Source organism: Nycticebus coucang, chromosome 10, assembly GCF_027406575.1.
Source record: "Nycticebus coucang isolate mNycCou1 chromosome 10, mNycCou1.pri, whole genome shotgun sequence".
In the NCBI taxonomy this organism is placed as follows: Eukaryota; Metazoa; Chordata; class Mammalia; order Primates; family Lorisidae; genus Nycticebus; species Nycticebus coucang.
In genome coordinates, this window is record NC_069789.1 from 109,358,425 (window position 1) to 109,380,550 (window position 22,126).

The 22,126-nt window shown below is 53.1% G+C and overlaps 1 protein-coding gene and 1 pseudogene across 1 annotated transcript; both read left to right on the forward strand.

Moving 5' to 3' along the window:
- Positions 1 to 15: 15 nt before the first annotated feature.
- Positions 16 to 15,784, forward strand: SHISA7 (shisa family member 7). Its single transcript, XM_053604069.1, has 5 exons — positions 16 to 242; positions 7,755 to 8,605; positions 9,985 to 10,139; positions 12,849 to 12,998; positions 15,127 to 15,784. Exons 2-5 carry the CDS (start codon positions 7,935 to 7,937, stop codon positions 15,768 to 15,770), a joined length of 1,620 nt encoding a protein of 539 aa, XP_053460044.1. The 5' UTR covers positions 16 to 242; positions 7,755 to 7,934; the 3' UTR covers positions 15,771 to 15,784.
- A 239-nt stretch (positions 15,785 to 16,023) lies between these two features.
- On the forward strand, positions 16,024 to 16,974 carry LOC128595456 (uncharacterized; annotated as a pseudogene).
- The last annotated feature ends 5,152 nt before the right edge of the window (positions 16,975 to 22,126 follow it).

The following is a 22,126-nucleotide window of genomic DNA, read 5'->3' on the forward strand; positions in this document are numbered from 1 at the left end:
GAAGTCAGTGTAAGGCGAAGGCTGGCCACTGCCACATCTGCACCAAAGCCAGCGCACATCTGCACAGAAGCGAGCGCCTGGGGTCGTCAACACGCTGCCGGCCCCCCCACCCCACCCTCGGTAGTGCGCGCGCACGCCCAGACCCGTCGGCTGGCAGACAAGAGCTGGCTCTGCCTCCCCCGGCTGGCCCCCCACGCCGTCGCCGCCCCCACCCCACAAGGGTCCCGCATCCGGAAAGCGAGGTGAGTGCGACCGCACCCTGGTGCGGAGAGGGAAACTGAGGCATGGGGGACACGGGGTGGGGGGCAGTAAAGAAGGAAGAGACCGACATCTGGATGGGTGGATGGATGGGTAGATGAATGGATGGAAGGACAGATGGCTTCAGACTAGAGGTTCCTGCTCCCTCAAGACTCAGGAGTTTGGGGATCCACATGGGGCGCCCAGAATTCTGCAGCCCCCTTGGAGAGTTGGGAGTTGGGACTCTACAGACCCCTGTCAGAGCTCCCTCCCGTTACCAAGATTCGCAGCCATTACTTCCTCCCCAACCTTGGGGACCGAAGAAGGCAACCTCTCAGTCCTCCAGGGACACAGGCATCAGAGCTCTCGGACAGCCGACCCCCGTTGGGTAATCAGAGCCCCCACCGCCCACCCTGCAAGCCCAGATCCTCCCAGAAGGCCCTGTCCTGGGAGCCCGGAGTCAGAGTGCCCAGCACCCCCCTCTCCCCAGGGACCTAGGAGGAGCCCCTGGGCTCCAGGCGTCGGTGACCCCGGCCCCCGCCTTCCGGATCCAGGTGTCCCCTCTCCTCACCCCCCAGTATGAAGCTTCCCTCTCTGAGGCCCTGTTCGCGTCGCGGAGGCCCCGCTCGCGTCGCCATGGCAACAGGAGTCTATTTTGCGCTGGGAACACACAGCTCCCGCCGCAGCACCCCCCAACCCCCAACGCGACCCGAGTGAAAGTAGGGGGACCAGAGAGAGAGCTCAGGGGTCCGGTGCCCCAGGGGGCCGGGGTGAAGACGAGGGGAGACACACCGAAGCCCAGAAGGACAGAGATCCATAGACAGCAAACCTGGGACAGAGACACAGAGAGGCGTGGGGCCAGGCAGGTAGAGACAAGTGGAGATGGGAGACCTAGGGGACAGACGCAGAAGGGATGTAGAGGCAGAGACAGGCGGAGGGAGGAGGGAAATGGAGGCTCAGAGAGGGGAACAGCCTGGACAGAGACTCTAGGATGGAGAGAGATAGAAACCGGCCAGCAGCAGAGACTCAAAGAGACACAGGCTAAGAAAGACCGTGACCCAAGGGCAGATCGAGTTAGAGATCGCTAAGGGTGGTGGCCGAGGGAGGGGGCGGCTGGAGGCGGCGGTCCTGGAGGAGGGAGGGACAGGGCCTCCCCAGGACCCAGAGACCCAGAGACGGAGACAAATGAGACCGGAAGGCGCAAGGATGGGGAGGCGGCGCGGAGACCTGGTCTCCGCGGCCGCGGGCTGCGCGTCGGAGGAGGGTCCTCCTCCCTCCCTCAGTCCAGGCCTTCCTCGCCGGGGGCGAGAGACAGCTCCTCCGCGCAGCCTCTTAGGATCTCCCGCCCTTCCACCCCCATGCTTGGGAGCTGAGGTCTCCCCAGCTTCCACCCAGAGCCCTCTCCTTCTCTCTGGGCTTTCCTCTGCCTCCTCCTGAACCCATATCCCTACCCCTAATTGACCTGTTAGCACCCCACCCCACGTTCCTAGGAGCTCCTCTCTTTGCCCTCAGACCGCACCGGCCTGCACAAGCCACAGCCTCTCCTCCCACCTTCTGCCAGCCATCGCCCAGCTCCCCCAAATCGCAGAGGAACTGGCTTTTCCTGGGTTTCTGATCCCCTGTAGGTCATGACCTCCCGTCTCTCCTTCCCTGGGGTTTAACCCCACATCTCTAGGTCTCTGCCCATCCTCTGTTGTCTCCTTCCCCTTCAATGTCCCCTCTGTCCCTGTTCACCCCTCTCCAAGACTCTCTCCCACCTCCACCCACACCCTGCACCCTCTTTCTGTGGGCTTCTGTCTCCTCCCTGTCTGTCTCTCTCTTTGTCTCCCACCTCCAGCCTCTTTATCTCCCCCTCTTTCTCTCGGTCTCTGTCCTCTTTGTGGGTATCTGTACCCCTCTAGCTCTCTAACCCCTTCTCCCCAGGCCTCTGTTTTTCCTTCAGAATCTGTCTCTTTCTCTAGGTCTCTGGGCACCCCCTTAAACACCCCCACCTCCCAAAGCCCCTCTTCCTGTTCCTCTCCCAAGTCCTGCGCCAGCCACCCTTCTGCCATCCCAGCTCTGCACCCCAAACCGCAGCTGGCAGGGCTGGGGTGGGGACAGAGGGGGGTGTAGGGTGCCCCATGGTTCTGGGCAGGGGACAGGTGTGGGGGAGTGGCTTCTCTAGGAGCCCAGGGACCATATGATCCTGCTCATCTCCCCAGGATGATTTGTCTCTTAGGTCCTGAGCAGGGGTGGAGTGGGGTATTCAGGGTTCAGGAATAGGGATACTTGGGTTCTGGGGCCCCCCTTCCTCCCAGGCTGTGGAGAGAGAAAACTGTGGAGCGGGTAATTGCCTCTGTGTGTGATGAGAACCAGGTGGGGGTGGAGGTGGGTGTGTCTGGCTGTGGAATAGAGGGTGTCACATGCTGCTGGGGGAAGGTGTGTCTGCACGTGTGTGCATGCACCCATGGGGTTTCAAGGCTGTTATGTGTACAGATAGGTGTGTGTCCACATGTCATTGGGTTGGACACATCCCTGATGGTACTCTGGAGCTCTGTCTGGTCCAGTGTGTCATCACCTCTGAGTCCTATCTACTGAGGCTCAAAATGTGCAGAAATCAATAGTTGTGAGTCTGTGTGGAGCTGTGTGTATGTGTGTCTATGTGTTGGGAGGAAGCTACAGGTGTGTCACAAGGATGACATTGGGTATCCTTGCATGTGTGTCTGGAGCACTGTCTAAGTGTCTTGTATATGTGTGAGTTCTGCTGTGTGTTTTTGTGTCAGGGAAGAGAGGTGTAGGGGAAGAGGAACTAGTTAGTCTCCTGCATCTGGACCGGCCACTGTGTCTGTTAAGCGTGTCCTTGCTCTGCCCACCAATAACTGCTGCCTCACATCAGGAGGGGGAGAGAATCCAGGCGTGCCTGTGTGTTGTGTTTGGGTGCGTTGCTGGCTTTGGAGAGGGTGCCACTGCTCTCGCTCTCCCTCCTCCTCCTCCTGCTGGAGTTGTCAATGGCCTGGAACTGTGTCTCCCATGGTGTGTGCACGTGTGTGCAGTTGGAGGCGCCCGTGAGACTGTTAGCAAATGGAGAAATCATGTCCATGGAGCCCAGCTGGAGGCTTGGCACAGAATGGGGAGTGAGCTAGAGAACCGCTAGCCCATACAGCAGCCTTTGTGCAGATGAGACAAAGGCACACTGCGCCCCTCCTGAGCCAAATCAGTCCCCCCATGTCTATGGTTGGGCAGGCAGATGGCCCCTTTGTGTGAATTTGAGAAGGGCACTCACTTCCCCAGATAGATGCAACCCTGCCAGTGCATGTCTCAAGAAGGAGAGTTTGGCTGGATTTCACCTAATCAGGTAGACCCCTTGTGCAGAACCTACCCAACTGTGCATGACAGCCCTCAATGAATGAAAGAATCTGTATCACTCTATGCCACTCACAGAAGGGGTGTGTCTGTTTGAGTATCATCCCACATCTCTGTGTATAGGATAAAGGCATTCTTGTTCTACACAGGTTGCATTGTTCAGAGGACTGCGTTCAAAGCCCAGCCCCACTTCTTGTGCACTGTGAGGCTCAGGCAAATAACAGGACCACTTGGAACCTTGACATCCTCATCTGAAATACGAATGTGTGTGTGAAAGAAAAAGAGACAGAGAAAACCCACCTCTTGTATTTCTTTCCACATTCATCCACAAGATGTTTATTGAGCACCTGCTATGCATCAGGCACCAAAGCTGGGTGGTGCAGATAGAATGGTGAACAACACAGACAAACACATCTGCTGTGGCTGGGCATGGTGGCTCACGCCTGTAATCCTAGCACTCTGGGAGGCCGAGGCAAGTGGATTGCTTGAGCTCACGGATTCAAGACCAGCCTGAGCCAGAGCGAGACCTTGTCTCTAAAAAATAGCCAGCATTGTGGCAGGTGCCTGTAGTCCCAGCTACTTGGGAGGCTGAGGCAAGAGAATCTCTTGAGTCCAAGAGTTCGAGGTTGCTGTGAGCTATGATGCCACGGCATTCTATCAAGGGCAACAGAGTGAGACTCTGTCTCAAAAAAAAAAAAATCTGCTGTCATGAAGTCTCTAGCCGATGGGAAGAAGATGGACAATAAGTCAATGTTTGTGTATGTGGCAGACCAGAGACATCAGAGCCATGAAAAGATAGGAAACAAGTAAGAAAGCCAGAGTGTGTCTCGGCTGCTGTCATAGGTCCGGCAGAGAAAGCTGTCTGGGAGGACAAGTGAGTGGCACCCTGGAGGAAAGAAGAAAGGCAGACAGCCAGGCCAAGGTCTGTAGGAAGGGGGGTCCCCACTGAAGGGAACAGCAAGTTTGAAGGCAGGAAGGTGGGAACCTCTTGGGCATGAATCTGGAAAGGCAAAAAGAAAAAGGAAAGGATGGGAAAGGGGAGCTCCTGGCACAGAGTTGGGCCCTGAAAAGAAGCCACAGTGGTGTCTGACCAGGGTAGTGGCTGATGGCATCTGACTGACCTATGTTGCTTTTTTAATTGTGGTAAAATACATAAAAAATAAAAGTTAATCATTTCACCATTTTCAAGTGTACAATTCAGTGGCATTTAGGACATTCACTCTGTTGTGCAACCATCACCACTATCTAGTTACAGAACATTCTCATCACTCCTAAAAGATGCCCAGTACCCATTAGCAGTCACTTCCCATTCCCCTCCCCCAGTTAACTCAAAGCAATTACTGCCTGGCTTAACCTGTATATACATGAAAGCATACCACATGACCTTTATGTCTGCCTTCTTTCATTGAACATAAAGTCTTCAATGTTCATGCCTGATACAGCACAGACCAGTGCTTTGTTCCTTTTTATGGCTGAATAATATTCCATTCTATAGATATGCTGCATTTTATTCATTCATTCCAAGTGAAGGACACCGGATTGTTTCCATTTGGGGGCTATTATTCAAAGTGCTGCTATGAGCATTCACATGTAACTTTGTGTGAATTATGTTCTGAGTTCTCTGGGGTAGATTCCTAGGAGTGGAATTGTTGGGTTGTACTGTAATTCTGTTTAACTTTTTAGGGAACCACCAAACTCTTTTCCACAGTGTGGGCCAAACCACTTGTAAATCCTTGGGCCATTAACGACCCAAGCAGAGGTGTTCAGCGGGTGTTGGGATACTGTAGGTGCAAGGTAGAGATGAAAAGAAGAGTTGAGCCCCTGTGGGAGAAGGTGAGCTAACCGAGGCCCCCATAACCCTCCTTCATCTCAACTACTAACAATTTTTCTTTTTTTGAGGCAGAGTCTCACTTTTGTCTCCCTCAGTAGAGTGATGTGGCATCACAGCTCACAGCAACCTCCAACTCCTGGGCCCAAGTGATTCTCCTGCCTCAGCCTCCCAAGTAGCTGGGATTACAGGCACCCGCCACAACACCTGGCTATTTTTTTTTTGTTGTTGTTGTTGCAGTTGTCTAGCTGGCCTAGGCCAGGTTTGAACCTGCCACCCTAGGTGTGTGTGGCTGGCACCATAACCACTGTGCTATGGGCACTGAGCCTGTTTTGTTTTCTTTTCTTTTTTTCAGTTTTTGGCTAGGGCTGAGTTTGAACCCACCAGCTCTGGTATATGGGGCCAGCACCCTACTCCTTTGAGCCACAGGCACTGCCCCTGTTTTTTTTGTTTAGCAGGCCCTGGCTGGGTTTAAACCTGCCACCTCCCGTGCACACGGCTGGCACTCTAACCATTGAGCTATGGGCACCCAGACACTTAACAATTTTGTTGATGGGCCACATGCTCCCCAGACACACACAAATGGCAAGGGATAAATACTGAAAATAATACTGAATCATATTTAGGAAATGAATCCCACCACAACCTAATCCCTTAGGTTGCTTCCATTTCTTCACAGCTTCCTTTGTAATTTCTCAATATTTCTTCACAATTGTCTTCTATATGTATCTCATTCATCTCTGTCCCTTGTAACTCTCCTCTCACCAGAGCATAAAGCCCCTAAGATGCAGGAACCCTGTGGGTTTACTCACCCCTGCATCCTAAGCGTTCATGATAGCATTTAGCCCAGTGAAGACGCTCAGTAGACAAAAGTGAAAATTTGCAGAAGGAACTCCTGTCCCACATGCTGCTGGCCCCTGGACTAAGCTAAGCTTCGTGGAAGCCTCCTTCAGGGTAGGGGCTATTAGAATCATCATCTGGAAGAGGGGAAAAGTGGGGCTTGGTGGGGGCAGTTCCCCCAGAATATGCCTTTAACCACTGGGTCATTCCTCCTGGGAGGCTCAGACCCCTCTCTCCCTAATTCTGGCATCCTCCCACTTCTATCATCCCTCTGTGTCCATCAGGGCCCATTGGGTATGTCAGGGACATGACCCTTGCATTAGAAACAGCTAGAAGACCTGTCCCATCTGGCTCGTGACTCTCACATCTCTCTTCTCCATGCTGTGTCTCCCTTCTGAAATAGTAGCAGCAGCACCACTTTCCTAAATATGATATATATGATATATATTTATATATTGTCCCAAATGTTGCCCCTAGGTTACCACACATGGGGAAAATGGGAAATTGTAGCTAAATTTAGCTAAATTGTAGCTAAATTTGCAAAGTATTCATTACAAAACTTTACAAAGAGGTGGCCAACATGTCAAGAATATTTTGCAAATAAAGGTATAGCTACAATTTCCCATTTTCCCTATGTATGGCGACTTTAGAAGCAACTTTTTGGACACCTTGTACATTTCACCTACAATATACTAGGCCCTGTTCTAAGCTCTTTATGCATAGTCACCTGACCACTGGTGATAAGGATAAGCATCCTTACCCCATTTTACAGATAGGGGAAACTGAGGTATGGAAGGCTTAGCTAAGAGCCTGTCTGTGTCAGGCAGCTAGAAGATAAGCCGCTCTGCTACAGTGCCTCATCAGCAGTGGGTGGAGACTCACACCTGACTGTAAGAGTGTGGGGTGTGCGAGAGAGATTTGATGTCCCTTGATTAGACCTGAATAAAGAAGAAATGGGCCCTGGGGGGACGGAAGGGGGTAATTGTGTCTGTCCCATCAAAGGAACATTTGCTGGTGCCTGGAGACAGCTTAAGCTATGGCAACCTGGGGGAAAGTGGACACTTCTGGCGTCTGCTGGGATGCTGCTAAACATCCTCTGGTGCACAAGGCAGGCTCTGGAAAGAGTAGGACGCTTCCCAGCTGCCTGGTCTGTAAACTCAAATTCTCAACTTGAATCTCTCCCTCCCTCCCTCGCTCCCTTTCTTTTCTCCCTTCTCCCACCCACCCCTCATCTGTTTCCCTTCCTGCCCTCCCCGCCCCCACTGCCCCATCCCACCTCCGCTCCCGCACCGGTTCCTTCGCCTACCCTCACGCCTATCTGCTTTTTGTCCTTCCCTCTAATTTCTGCACACGCCCTTATGTCTTGTCGATCCTCCCCATCCCTTTTCCCCCATTCATCGATCCCTTCTCTGTCCGCCCATTATCATCTCTCTTCTCCTCCGGCCGCGTCCGGGCGCGCTTCCTCGCTCTCCCACCACCGCCCTCCACCTCCGAATGGGGCGGCCAGCTCTGGCCCACGCACCCGCATCCTTGCTGTCGCTCTCCGCCCCTCTACCTTCCCTCAGCCCTCCTTCCTCTGACTCTCCGCCCACCCCTCGGAGCGCCTCTTCCCTTCTGGCCATCTCTCTCCCGCCCACCTCTCCGAACTCTGCAGCCTGGCGGTCGGGTCCGACCTCCTGCACGCCCCATGCCGGCCCTCCTGCTCCTCGCGCTCCTGGCGGTCACCTCGGGACAAGCCGGGGCGCGGCCGTCCAACACCACAAGCGCGGAGCCGCCGGGCCCGCTGCCCGCCCTGCTAGCGCACCTGCGGCGCCTGACCGGGGCGCTGACTGGCGGCGGTGGCGCGGCGGGCCCGGGCGCTAATGGCACCAGGACAAGCCCCGCAGGCGGGGCGGGCGCTGCTGCGCGGGCGCCCCCTCCCGCCGAGCTCTGCCACGGTTACTACGATGTCATGGGCCAGTACGACGCCACCTTCAACTGCAGCACCGGCTCCTACCGCTTCTGCTGCGGCACCTGTCACTACCGTTTCTGCTGTGAGCACCGCCACATGCGCCTGGCGCAGGCCTCCTGCTCCAACTACGACACGCCGCGCTGGGCCACTACGCCTCCGCCGCTGGCCGGGGGTGCCGGGGGAGCTGGGGGTGCGGGCGGGGGGCCAGGACCCGGCCAGGCCGGGTGGCTGGAAGGGGGCCGGGCAGGAGGACCTGGGGGCCGCGGGGGCGAAGGTCCCGGGGGCAGCACTGCCTATGTTGTGTGTGGTGTCATCAGCTTTGCCCTGGCCGTGGGCGTCGGCGCCAAAGTGGCCTTCAGCAAGGCTTCACGTGCGCCCAGGGCTCACCGAGAGATCAACGTGCCCAGGTGGGTGTGCGCTGGAGCTGGAGGGTGAGGAGCCCCGAGCTGGGCCTGGGCACTGGGGGTGGGGCCACCCGAGGAAGGGCGTGATCAGAGACAGAGGTGGCTGCCTACTACAGGAGCCCGCGATGGGTAGGTATAACCTACCTAGCTGTCGAAGAGTGATAGTGGGAGCAGGGAAAGCTTAGGCCTTAATTCATCCCACAAATATTTCTTGAGTAACTTCCGAGGGCCAGGAACTGGAGATACAGCAGTGAACAAAACAAGTCTTTGCCCTGATAGATAAGCCAGGCTTCCAAACCCAGGTTCGCTGTCTATGGGCTGTGTGACCCTGGCCAATTTACTCAACCCCTCTGTGCCTCAGTTTCCTGTCTGTCCAATAAAGTTAATAATAGTCCCCACCTATTCAGATTGTGATGTAAAGATTAACTGTATTGAGTCATGCAGAGGCCTGGCACATGGCAGGCGTTCAGTAAAAGTCAGTGGTGGAGTCAGTAAGCGCGTGCGCGTGCAATGTAATGTTAGATCCAGTATGTTAGTTGCGGTGAAGAAGGTAAAGCAGCATAAAGTCTTGGAGGAGGGGTGCTGGCTTAGATGAAGCAGTCAGAAGAGGCTTTTGGAAGCAGACCAAGGGAGGGAGGGAGCTGAGTAGCACATATCTAGGAGGGACATTCCCGACAGAAGGAACAGCTCCTGCAAAAGCCCCCAGGTGGCTTGTTTGCAGGACAGAGAAGGAGCCAGTGCAGCTGGACAGCGGTGAGAGGAGACAAAGAGAGGCAGGTAGGGCCATCGCTCTCTTCTGAGAGCGATGAACAGCAGTGAGGGTCCTGAGCTTGGGCTCAATGCTATCTGACAATTTTTTTAAAACCACGGAGCTGCTGCGCATGTGAGACTCTACTGTAGTTAGGTGCAGCTGAGAGAGGGTGCTGGTAGTGGCAGAGATGGTGAGATGTGCTCCAACCTGCAGGATTGCTTACAGGCGTGAGAGAAAAAAAGAGGAGTCAAGGTGATTCAAAGATTTGGGGTCCACATATCTGGGTGGATGGGGCACCCTTTGGTGCCTTGGGGAAGGCTGCAAAAGGAACAGAAGTAGGATCTCAGATTGATCAGGGAAGGACCCACAGGGAGAATGATGTGGGAGAGACCACAGGGGACTGGGATCCAAATGAATAGGAGAAGGGGCACTTCTAGCAAGAAGTGTGGCCCAAGAAATGGTAACATTAGGGTGGGCATGGCAGTAATGGGGACATGCATAAAAGCAAGAAGTGAGGCTCAGCTGACAGATTCTCCCAAAGGCGAGAACAGAGAAGGCAAAGAGACCCAGCCCTGCTCCTACACTCCCATCCCCAATCCCCAGGCCACTGACCATCTCTCTGCCCCTTTAGGGCTCTGGTGGACATTCTGAGGCATCAGGGGGGGCCTGGGACCCGCCCGGACCGGGCCCGAAGTAGCTCCCTGACCCCTGGGCTCGGAGTTTCTGACAGCATAGCCCCCAGGACACCTAAGAGCCTCTACAACACCATGAAACCCACCAACCTCGGTAAGTAGGGACGTGGTAATGACCACACACCTCATTCCTGTAGTTCTGCCTGCCCAGATGGCCCCAGCCCTATTGCCCAAGCCCCGCCCCAGCCTTTGCTAGTCCTGAACCCTTCTGTCCTTCAACAGCAGTCCCCATGATGGGGGGCAAGGCTGGGAACTCCGCAGTGTATCAGACCCCTTTGCTGCCCTCCCATGGACAGCCTGGGTGGGAGCCATGGAGGGAGCCAACTTGGTAATTTAGTTTTAGACATGCTCAGCCTCTGCGCTCAGACCATCCAACAGCCAGCTACAAAGAAGGGCATACCTAACTATTGAATTAGAATTTGTAGGGAGCTAGACTGCTTGCGTTCTAATCCTGGTTCTGCTACTGTGTGACCTGACACAAGTGACTTTATTTCTCTAGGCCTAGGTTTCCTCCTCCATAAAATAAGAAACACAACAATACTCACCTCACAGGGTAATGGTGAAGGTCAAATGAGTCAGGTATTTAGATCAATGTGTAAAACAGAAAAAACAATACTGTGTAATGGTGAGCTCTTGTAATTGTGAAATATAACATATAATTATTATGTATTCATTATATACTATATCTTAATATATAATAAATATATTTATTATATAATTATCTAAAACATAATATTTTATGTTATATTTTATGAGGAGGGCATCAATGGAGAAGTCCGAGGAAATCCAAGGGAGACTGAGAGAGGTCTCCTCTTATTGAGGGGGAGGTGGGCTTCCCCAGGGAGTGCTGGGGGAGCACAGGCATGGAGGATGAGGGGTATTACTGGGGGTGGCAGCTCTGGGTGGCTGGAGCAGAGCTTGTGAGGCTCTGCTGAGACCTGAGGCAAGGGAGGGGGTGAGCAGAGCCCTCAAGAAGGGCCACAAGTACCAGGCTGAGCTGAGGAGCTCTGCCTTTGTCCTAAGGGTGATGAGGAGCCACAGAAAAGTTAGAGCTGGGGAGCAACACATTCAGATACAGGTGGAAAAACTATTTCTCTGGAACCCATGTGAAAGGCAGAGATGGGAGAAAAGAGGCTCAGGAGGCTGAGATGGGAGTCCAGGCATGAAGAGGATGAAGACTGAGCTGGAATCAGGATGGAGGGGGAGGAAACCAGTCTGAAGAGTGATAAGAAGAGATAGTCGGGCGGCGCCTGTGGCTCAGTGAGTAGGGCGCCAGCCCCATATGCCAAGGGTGGCGGGTTCAAGCCCAGCCCCGGCCAAACTGCAACAAAAAAATAGCCGGGCGTTGTGGCGGGCGCCTGTAGTCCCAGCTTCTCGGGAGGCTGAGACAGGAGAATCGCTTAAGCCCAGGAGTTGGAGGTTGCTGTGAGCTGTATGATGCCATGGCACTCTACTGAGGGTGGTACAGTGAGACTCTGTCTCTACGAAAAAAAAAAAAAGAAGAAGAGATAGTCAAGCTGGATCTTGAAGGAGTAGGAGTTCTTCAGGCAAAGAAAGGAAGAAGGAATTCAAGGCAGCAAGAACAGCATAGTATCATGGGCAAAGGCCCTGTGGCAGGATCATGCTGGGCTCATTTGAGAATTAGAAAGCAGTGTAGTTGAAGGAAGGGATTGAGACATCAGTTGGGAGCAGGTTATGAAGGCCCCAAACCACTCCCAGTTCAACTTGTCCCATGGGTGACAGTGAGCTGTGTGAAGGGTTATGAATAGCAGGGTCTTGGGGATAGACTGGCTGTGTGGTCAGAGGCTGGTTAAATGATCCAAAAAGAAGAGAACATCTCATGCCAGAGACTCAGAGCTCAAGAGGGACCAAGTGGATGCGAGTGGGGAGATGAAGGGAGGAGGCAAGAAGAACCCCCAAGATCTCTGCACTTGGCATGGGGGTGGGTGGTAGAAACTGGTGATGGGCACTTACCCATAAGGCTGTGCCAAAGCTTTTCACCCTCAAATCCCCCAGCCTCAGTTTCCTTCATGTGGCCAATGGCATGGGTTGATTTCTGGGGCTCCAATGAGCATGGGCCAAGATCCTTCCAAGACAGCAGAGCAGCAATGCCAGCTGGGAGCAGGCAATGGCAGTGACATCACCTCCCTTCTTGGTCCCCCCAGATAATCTGCACCACAACTATCTGCACCTAAGCTTCAGCAGCCCTAAGTACCACGCCACCACACTGCGTGCAAATGAGGACCTGGGCCATGGGGAGGAGCTGGGCTCCTTCCCCTCCCACCCTTATGTCAGGCCATCCCATGTCAGGTGCCCAGTAAGAGCAGGAGTGAGACCCTATGAGCCCAGCCCTCACAGTGCTCACGGTCTGGCCAGGTCACCAAGTGAGCCCCAGATTCCTTATGGACACCAGAAGTGGTCATCTCTGCTCATGTGGGTTGTGGGGAAGATGTGTGGCGTGCACCCCCCAGCCTGGGGCCAAGCACTCAGTATATGCTGACAAAGTCATGTGCTTCCCTCCTGGGACATGTCACTTCCCCAGCAACAAACCTTACTCCTGTGGGGGGGAGTGAGGGAGCCTGAACTGCTAGAGTTTTGAGGGGTTAAAATTGCAGATTTCTAACACTCTGAGGATCAGCTCCATCTGAGGGAGGAGGGGCTGGCGCCCTGGACCCCTGGGTCTGAGGGAAGAGGGGCTAGGGACCGGGACTCCTGGGTATGAGGGAAGAGGGGCTACAGGGCGGGACCTCTGGGTCTGAAGGAGTAAGGGCTGACTGACCCTGGCCCTGCTCCTCTGCCCCAGACTGGCGGGCCATACCACCACCCAGCCCCTCCTTGCACTACTCCACGCTGTCCTGCTCTCGGTCCTTCCACAATCTCTCCCATCTGCCCCCATCCTATGAGGCTGCTGTGAAGACTGAGCTGAACCGCTACTCCTCCCTCAAGAGACTGGGTGAGTCCTGGGAAGGGCAGTGGGTTTACAAACCCGCGGAAACAGGGCCAGAGTTTGAGTTCAGCACCATGGACAGTAGCCCAAACACCCAGGTTTTTCTTGGTTTGTTCCAGAATTACCTGAAGTAATTTTGTATCAGAATTACTTGGGGTGTTTTTATTTAATGCAAATTCATTCTCCTCCCCCCCATCCCAAGACTTACTGTATTCATTAGGATTTGTAATTGCAATTAATAGAAATACAATTTAAACAAAACAACAAAAAAGATGTTGGCTTGATAATTAAAATCTGCCGGTCACCTGCTTGCAACCTGGCTGGATCTGGGAGCTCAAAAACTGTCTCCAGGAGTTCACATCTCTCAGCTCTGCTGAACAATCTGCTGGCCTTATTTTCAGGCAGATTCTCCCCAATGGTGGCAAAGATAGCCATGACACTTTTCACACTGCCATTGTACCAGCTTAGTGACCCCGGAAGAACAGAGTCTCTCCCAAGAATCCTATCAAAAATCCCAGACCTGGATCTCATTGGCCCAAATTGAACCACATATCCATCCCTCAACCAATTCCTATGACTCTGATGAAACATTTCTTGGTCTGTGGCTCACCCCTAGCCGGGGAGTAGCCTTCAAACATTTTACACTGCAAGCTGCACTCAGAAATGCTTTTTATGGTGGCACCTATAGCTCAGAGGGTAAGGCACCTGCCACATATACTGGGGCTGGTGGGTTCAAACCTGGCCTGGGCTAGCTAAAATAACAATGACAACTGCAACCAAAAAATAGCTGGGCATTGTGGCAGGCAACTGTAATCCCAGCTACTTGGGAGGCTGAGGCAAGAGAATCACTTAAGCCCAAGAGTTTGAAGTTGCTGTGAGCTGTGAAGCCATGGCACTGCACTCTAACCAGAGCAATAGCTTGAGACCCTGTCTCAGAAAAAAAAAAAAAAAGGAAAGAAAGAAAGAAAAAAGAAATGCTTTTTATATCATGACCCATGAGATGCACATATATACTTTTTTTTGCAGTTTTTAGCCGGGGCCAGGTTTGAACACCTCTGGTATACGGGGCCAGCACCCTACTCCTTTGAGCCACAGGTGCTGCGCTATACATTTTTTTAATTACAGAAAAAGCTTTAAAATTTATTGTGCACATTTTAACATACACAAGAGTAGAGAAAATTATAAAATAAGCTCCATGTTCTCATCACCCAGCCTTTACAATGAGCACCAATTTGTTACTCTATCCTCTTGTTTACCCCATCTTTTAGTGGATTCTTTTAAAACAAATCCCAGGGCCGGGCCCAATGGCTTATGCCTGTAATTTCAGCACTTTGGGAGGCTGAAGCAGGTGGGTTGCTTAAGCTTAGGTGTTCAAGACTACCCTGAGCAAGAGTGAGAGCCTCCCATCCCTAAAACTAGCTGGGCATTGTGGTTTGGACCTGTAGTCCTGGCCACTCAGGAGGCTGAGACAAGAGGACTGCTTGAGCCCAAGAGTTTTAGTGGTTGCTATGAGCTTTGATGCCACAGCACTCTACTGAGGGTGACAAAGTGAGACTCTGTCTCAAAATAAATAAATAAATAAATAAAACAAATCCCAGGCAATATGTCATTTTATCTTTTTAATATTTCAATCACACACATATCTGAAATAAAAATTTTATGCACTGCCTTATTATATGGACACCTTCTCATAGTTTTCTATTTCATTTTTCAAAATGCTAGCCATTACCCCCAAAATCGACTTTAGAATCCACCAATGGGTCACAACTCCAAGTTTGAAAATCAATGCTACAGGACAGAAAGGAAGGAACAGTAGTTCCTCAAAAACAAAAGTTGGATATACTTGGAGGCAGGGAGAGAAAAAAGGAGGTTCCCCACCTCCGCCGGCCCAGCACTGCACGCTGGGCCAGGGAATCTGTCTGTTGGCCATATAGCTAGGCTGGTGATTCTGATTGATTAAAATTTGGGAATCGCCCGTCCGTACCCAGGCTGGTGAACAGGGCCTCCCGGGTGATGCTTGGGATCCTCGCTGGGGAAGGTGCTGGATTGGAGAAGGCATAAGGAAGACAGGGGGACAGGAAGGCTCTGGGCTGGCAGCAGACCCCTTATATGACTTCTTCCCTTCTCCCCCTAGCTGAGAAGGATCTGGACGAGGCTTACCTGAAGCGCCGGCACCTGGCGGAGATGCCCCGTGGAACGCTGCCCCTGCACGCACTGCGGCGACCCGGGACTGGGGGCGGCTACCGCCTGGATGGCTGGGGCAGCCCTGAGGAACTGGGCCTAGCGCCTGCGCCCAACCCACGGAGGGTCATGTCCCAGGAGCACCTGCTGGGCGACGGGGGCCGCGCCTCACGTTACGAGTTCACGCTGCCACGCGCGCGCCTTGTGTCGCAGGAGCACCTGCTGCTGTCCTCGCCTGAAGCCCTGCGCCAGAGTCGCGAGCACCTGCTGTCGCCCCCGCGCAGCCCCGCACTGCCCCCCGACCCCACCACCCGGGCTGGCCTAGCCGCCTCGCACTCTAACCTGTTGCTGGGGCCCGGGGGGCCCCCCACGCCGCTGCACGGGCTGCCCTCGTCTGGCCTACACGCCCACCACCACCATGCCCTGCACGGCTCCCCTCAGCCCGCCTGGATGTCGGACGCCGGCGGGGGCGGAGGCACGCTGGCGCGCAGGCCACCCTTCCAGCGCCAGGGCACGCTGGAGCAGCTGCAGTTCATCCCTGGCCACCACCTGCCCCAACACCTGCGCACGGCCAGCAAGAACGAAGTGACCGTTTGAGGCCAGGGGCTGCAGACAGGGGCTGCAGCCTCCCGGGACCCCCCATCCCAGCCTGGATCCCCGACACAGTTCACATGCCGCAGGGGCCTGGGACCAGATCCACCCTTGGACCGGAGGCACAGCTCCTCCCGCCTGTCGTGGCAGCCAAGATTCCTCTCCTATTACTGTTTGAGCTAAGGCCTCCTTCCCATGCTGTCAGTAGAGAAAAGGTCAGCCATGAGGTCATCACTAGCAGAAATGTCTGTGTTCTGTGATGTCATCACAGGGACAAAACCTCCTTCCCATGAGGTCATCACAGAGGAAGAGGCCTGCCTAGGAGATCATCAAGAAAGGCCATGTCTGTGGCACCATTACAAAGACTTCCTTCCTGTGATGTAACAGCAGAGATGATACCTTCTTCCCTGACATCATCCTTAAGAGACAAAGATTCCTTCCCACGGTGTCACTATACAGACAAGTCTCATCCCTGTGCTGTCTTCTCTAACTCCAAGGCCTCTTTTGGCATCATAGTCATGGAGGAAATTATTTTCTTCATGTGTCTTCACTGCAGAGAAGATGTCTCTGTCCTATGATGTCATCACTTCAGACAAAGCCATTTTCCTGGGACACATCGAAGGGGAGAATACCTCACTGTGTCCTCACTAGAGATAAGGCCCTTTCCACATCATTGTCACAGGGATTCTGCCTTCCTCGTGATGCCATCAACAGAGAAGGTGCCTTGCCCTATGACTTCATCAGAGGAACCGTGCCTCTTTGTGTGATGTCATCACCAGAGACAACAACTCCCTCTGGAATCTCTTCAGGATGAAGCCCCTTCTATGATGTCACCAACAGATGCTACATGCTCTGAGATGACACAAGGCTACACCTCCACTGCTGCTATTGTGTCCTAAGAAGGCAGGGCATGCTCAGAGTCCAGAACCACCCTGGAGAAGATGCCAGAGAAAGTGCCCCATGTGAGGTGTCTTCTGAGGAGGGCATAGCTGGGGATGCCAGCCCCTTGGAAGGGCCTCCTCCAGAGATGAGGGTCCATCTGCAGGTTGATCGTGGCAAGGCCTCTGCCCTCAATACTGTGATGTCATCACCAAGCACTTCTTCCTTGGAGGTAGTGCCTACTCTGGCCACCATCACTGTCAGCGATGTTCTACTTTCTGCTTTGTCCCACTATGACTCAGCTCTGTTGCTCCTTCCCCAACCCCAATGAAATGCCTGACAGGATCTCCTCAGACCCTCTGAAAGGAGATGGAGCCTCAGGTCCTGCCCCTGTGCACCAACTCCTGAGGGGCAGAACCCCCAGATGGGCCTCTGCTCCCAGGAAGCAACTCTGCTCCACCAGGCTCCTGAAGTCATGGGACTCATAGGTGACCCAAAGCCTGGCCTCACTTCTTTCTTCCATGTCTAGAGACACCATCACCTCTGTCAACAAAGTCCTGGCCTCCTATTGGGAAAGGAAGTTGTGGTGCGCCTGCTATTGAGCTTCTGATGATCAATAGTGCCACATATGTCCACCACTGTTGACGGCATTATACATGGGGTCAAATCTTACCTATGTCTGATGATCCCATCATTTCCCAGGATTCCCTATGACCCACCACAACTATAGTACCATCCTTGTCCAGCATTTACCATGATGAATAGTGTCATAATCTTCCAAGATTCCCCAGAGCCAATGTCATCATCTTTCATGATTCTCCACAGTCATGATTCTCATACCTCCCAGGATCCACCACAGCATGGTGTCATCACCTTCCAGGATCCACCACAGCCATGGGGTCATCACTTCCCAGGATCCATCACAGCCATGGTGTCATCTCCTCCCAGGATCTACTGCAATCATAGTATCATTACCTCCCAGGATCCGCCACTGCCATGGTGTCATCACTTCCCAAAATCCACCACAGCCATAGAATCATTCTGTCTCAGATTCCACCATGACCAATGATGTTATTACCTTTCAGAATCCATTGTGCTTCATGGTGACATCCTCTACTAAAATCTACTAGGACTGATGATGCCACCATTTCCCATAATCCCTCATGATTGTGATGTCATCACCCACCAAGACTGAGCCATGGTCACCTCCCAAGATCCTCTTTAACCATATGTTTCATGTCCCAGAATCCACTACTGCTATGGTGTCATAACTCCTAGGATCCATTTTAACTCCTAGGATCCATTTTAACCATGTGCTGTCACCTGCCAGGATCCATTAGAGCCACTGATGTCTTCGTCTCCTGGCACCCACTTCAACCATGGTGTCTTCATGTCCCAGGATCCATAAAAGTCACTGGTGTCATCACCTTCCAGGATCTACTGCAGCCATGTGCCATCACCTGCCAGGATCCATCATCTTAGGGGCCAGGTACATCACAATGGGTTGTGTGGCAGCTGTCCTCTGGGGTGGCATAGCACTCACAGTTGTTACCATGAGGGGAACCAGCACAACATACCCTTTTCACATTCCCACAAAATGGACTGGGGAAGAGCCAGCTGTCCCCCTTTGATGACATCACCCCCCACTCCGGCCCTTCTTCATTATGTCACTGCCTCACTCCTGACTACAATGATGCCTGGATCACTCCACCACAGGTGTAGCCTCGCCCAGCCTCCTCACCCCCAAGTGAGGGGATCCAGGCCCCTCCTGATGACATCACTGCCCCTTGCCTATCTGTTAGCTGGAGGCCTATCAAGCTGAGCACTGCACGGGCTCAGACCACACTCTCCTCAGACCCCAACCACCGCAGGAAAGGCCAACAGTTGATGACTGACCTAGGGCCTTTGATGCTGTCTTCTGTGGGCCTAGTCGTGGGGCAGGTACACTGGAGGACAGCAGCCCCTGCCAGCCCCCTCCATGGTGCCAGGAGTGCTCTTCACCTCTCTCCCTAACACCCTAACACTCCAGGGGCTTCTTAACACACGTTGTCCCCATTGCACAATCTGCCCCCAATCCTCTTTGTACATAGCCATGTTGTGGGGGGGCGGCCATTCTCCCACTCTTAAAGGGCTACATGCCCCCCTCCCCCAGCCCTCAGGGCGAGGTGGGGGGCTCTTCTCCTTCCCCTGGGCCGTCCCCCTCCCTCTTAGGTCTCCCCCCTAAGACTAGCATCTCAGCTTATCCTTTCTTGTCAGGAGTCTGGGGCAGATAGCTGGCTACCACCACACTGAGGAAACTAGAGGGCTGGTTACCCCAATCTACCCGGGCCCTGTCCCAGCTTTTCAACTCCATTGCTTCTAGCTGCTCCAAGGGGCTCCCCTTATCTCTTCTAGGGCCTCTCAAGCCCAGCAGGGCTCAGGCAGACTGAGACTTCTCCAGAAAGGAGCCAGCTTAAGCACTTACCCCCTCCTCTCTGCTCAACACCCCCAGGGACACTCAGCTTTCTCCAGCCCCAGAAATGTGGGGGCTTGAGGCCTTTCAGCTTTTGTATGCCTGCCCTCCACTTGCTCTCCCAGCCTGGCTCCTAGAAATCCCCTACCTGCCCTGCCCCTATTCACTTGGCACAGGATGCCTGACCCTGGGGCCTTGATTTGATCTCAAATAAGCCATAGTGTGGAGAGCTCTCATAGTAGGGAGTGTCCTGCCAGTCCCTGCTCCATGTTTCCTGAGCTAGGACCTTGGCATCTGAGTCTTCCTCTGCCCCCGCCCCATAAATGCGCACACACACACAAGCGTGTGTACAGACACGCACACACACACATGCAAACATCTCCCCTTCTGTTTGGGGGACTGTGGGTGTTGGACGGTTCTGAGAGAGAAGAAAAACAGTCCAGACCAGAAGACCTTCCACAGCTGTGCCTCCCTCCCCTCCTCTTTCCCCCTTATCCCTGGTAAGTACAACCGGGGGAGCTGTGACTTGGTATTTTTTGGAATAAATAGACATTTTCCTGATCCAAGGTCTCAAGGTTTACTTTTGGGAGACGATGGGTTTCCTCCCATGTTTTCACAGGTCACTGGGGAGCCCTCCACCTCCCACCCATGTGGCTGAGTGTAGGTGCTGTCAGCAGCCGGTCTGCAGTTTGCCAATGGATGGGCTTCTAAGTCTCTGTCCCAGATTGTACAGGCAGGATCCCTGCCAATCTGAGGAGTGGGGACAGGATGCATTGTAAGGTGCTTTTAAGTTCTGGGTTCTTCAACAGAAAGCCCTCTCCCCTCTGAGCATTTGCATTTGCTTGCAGATTCTAGAGGCCTCCTCCTTGTATTTGAATTATTTGGCTGAATATCATTAAAGCATACAAGGGGGGAGGTTGTATTTGTTTCCCAGGATTACAAATTGGGCTGCTTAAACTGCAGAGATCTATTGCCTCACAGGTCTGTAAGTAGGAGACCAAGATGTCAGCAAGATTGGCTACCTTGGTGCTGGTTCCTCATTCCTTGAGAGGGGGGATCTGCTCCAAACCCCTCTCCCACTCCTGGTTTGCTTGGCATTCCTTGGTTGGTGGATATGGACCTCTGTGTGTCAACATGTCAATTTCCTTCAGTACCTGTCTGTGTCTGTATCCAAATTCCCCCTTTTCATAAGGCAATGGGTCATAAGGCTGGTGTGGTGGCTCACACCGGTAATCCTAGCACTCTGGGAAGCTGAGGTGGGTGGACTGCTTGAGCTCAGAAGTTTGAGACCAGTCTGAGCAAGAGCAAGACCCCATCTTTACTAAAAACAGAAAAGTTAGCTGGGTGTGGTGGGAAGCCCCTCTAGTCCCTGTTGCTTGGGAGGCTGAGGCAGGAGGATTGCTTGAACCAGAAGTTGGAGGTTGCTGTGAGCTAGGTTGATGCCATGGCACTCTAACCTGGGAGACAGAGGTAAGACTCCATCTCAAAAAAAAAAAAAAAAAAGGTGGGTGGCGCCTGTGGCTCAGTCGGTAAGGCACCGGCCCCATATACCGAGGGTGGCGGGTTCAAACCCGGCCCCGGCTGAACTGCACCAACAACAAAAAAAAAATAGCCGGGGCGGTGCCTGTGGCTCAGTCAGTAAGGCGCCGGCCCCATATGCCGAGGGTGGCGGGTTCAAACCCCGCCCTGGCTGAACTGCAACCAAAAAATAGCCGGGCGTTGTGGCAGGCGCCTGTAGTCCCAGCTACTCGGGAGGCTGAGGCAAGAGAATCGCTTAAGCCCAGGAGTTGGAGGTTGCTGTGAGCTGTGTGAGGCCACGGCACTCTACTGAGGGCTATAAAGTGAAAAAAAAAAAAAAAAGGGCTGGACTCAGCGGCTCACACCTGTAATCTTAGCACTCTAGGAGGCTAAGGTGGGTGGATTGCTTGAGCTCACGAGTTTGAGACCAGCCCGAGCAAAAGCAAGACCCTGGCCCTGCTAAAATAGAAAACCTGAGGCATGAGGATTGTTTGAGCCCATGAGTTGTAGGTTGCTGTGAGCTATGACACCACAGCACTCTACCAGGTGGTGTCATAGCTCAAGCTTGAGACTCTGACTCAAAAAAAAAAGGAAAAAAAAAGAGAAGGGTCATGTTAGATTAGGCCTCTCCCTAATGACCTCATCTTAACTGGCAGAGACCCTCTTCCCAAAGGTCACAGGGCACAGGCACAGGCACTGGTAAGTTAGGACTCCAATATCTGTTTTTTTTTTTTTTTTAAGAGACAGAGTTTCACTTTATGGCCCTTGGTAGAGTGCCATGGCATCACACAGCTCACAGCAACCTCCAACTCCTGGGCTTAAGCGATTCTTTTGCCTCAGCCTCCCGAGTAGCTGGGACTACAGGCGCCCGCCACAACGCCTGGCTATTTTTTTTTTTTTTTTGTTTTGGTTGCAGTTCAGCCGGGGCCGGCGCCTTACTGACTGAGCCACAGGCGCCACCCATGACTCCAATATCTTTTTTGAGGCATAATTCAAACTATAACAGGGAGTGTGGCATGGCACAGCCCATCTAAATGTCAGTTTTTTTTCCCTATAGGTGCCTTTCCTACCCAGTGCATTAGAATATTTGCACAGTACTGGCAGCAGTGGCCTCCCTGCCACAATGCTTGGCTGCAGACTGTGGCAGTGAGGAAGCATCCCTACCTATTGGTTTTGTGAGCTTTAGGAAATTTCTCCTGTAGGTGTGATTGTCTGTGTCTGAATTGCAGCCTTCCACTTTGCGTCTAAATGTTCATTTGCACATCACTCTGGGAAAAGAATTGGAGAGCTGGAGACAGAAGAGATAGAGACAGAAAAAGAATCACAGGGCCTGGGTGACTGAGAGGCAGTGAGTACGCATCCCTAGGTTGAGACTCAAAGGGCCCTGCCGGAATTTTATTTTATGTTCATTTATTGAACAAAATAGAGTGAACAGCACGATCGAGGTCCCTGTTCTCCAGGAACAAATGAACCCACAGAAGTCCCTAGTTCTTCCACAAACCTCTCGATTGGG

Excerpts from the sequence above, each read along its gene's own strand:
- SHISA7 (XM_053604069.1), top strand. The coding sequence starts at position 7,935 with ATGCCGGCCCTCCTGCTCCTCGCGCTCCTGGCGGTCACCTCGGGACAA. Across the intron at positions 10,140-12,848 it reads CATGAAACCCACCAACCTCG|ACTGGCGGGCCATACCACCA; the intron begins GTAAGTAGGGAC and ends CCTCTGCCCCAG. Across the intron at positions 12,999-15,126 it reads CTCCTCCCTCAAGAGACTGG|CTGAGAAGGATCTGGACGAG; the intron begins GTGAGTCCTGGG and ends TTCTCCCCCTAG.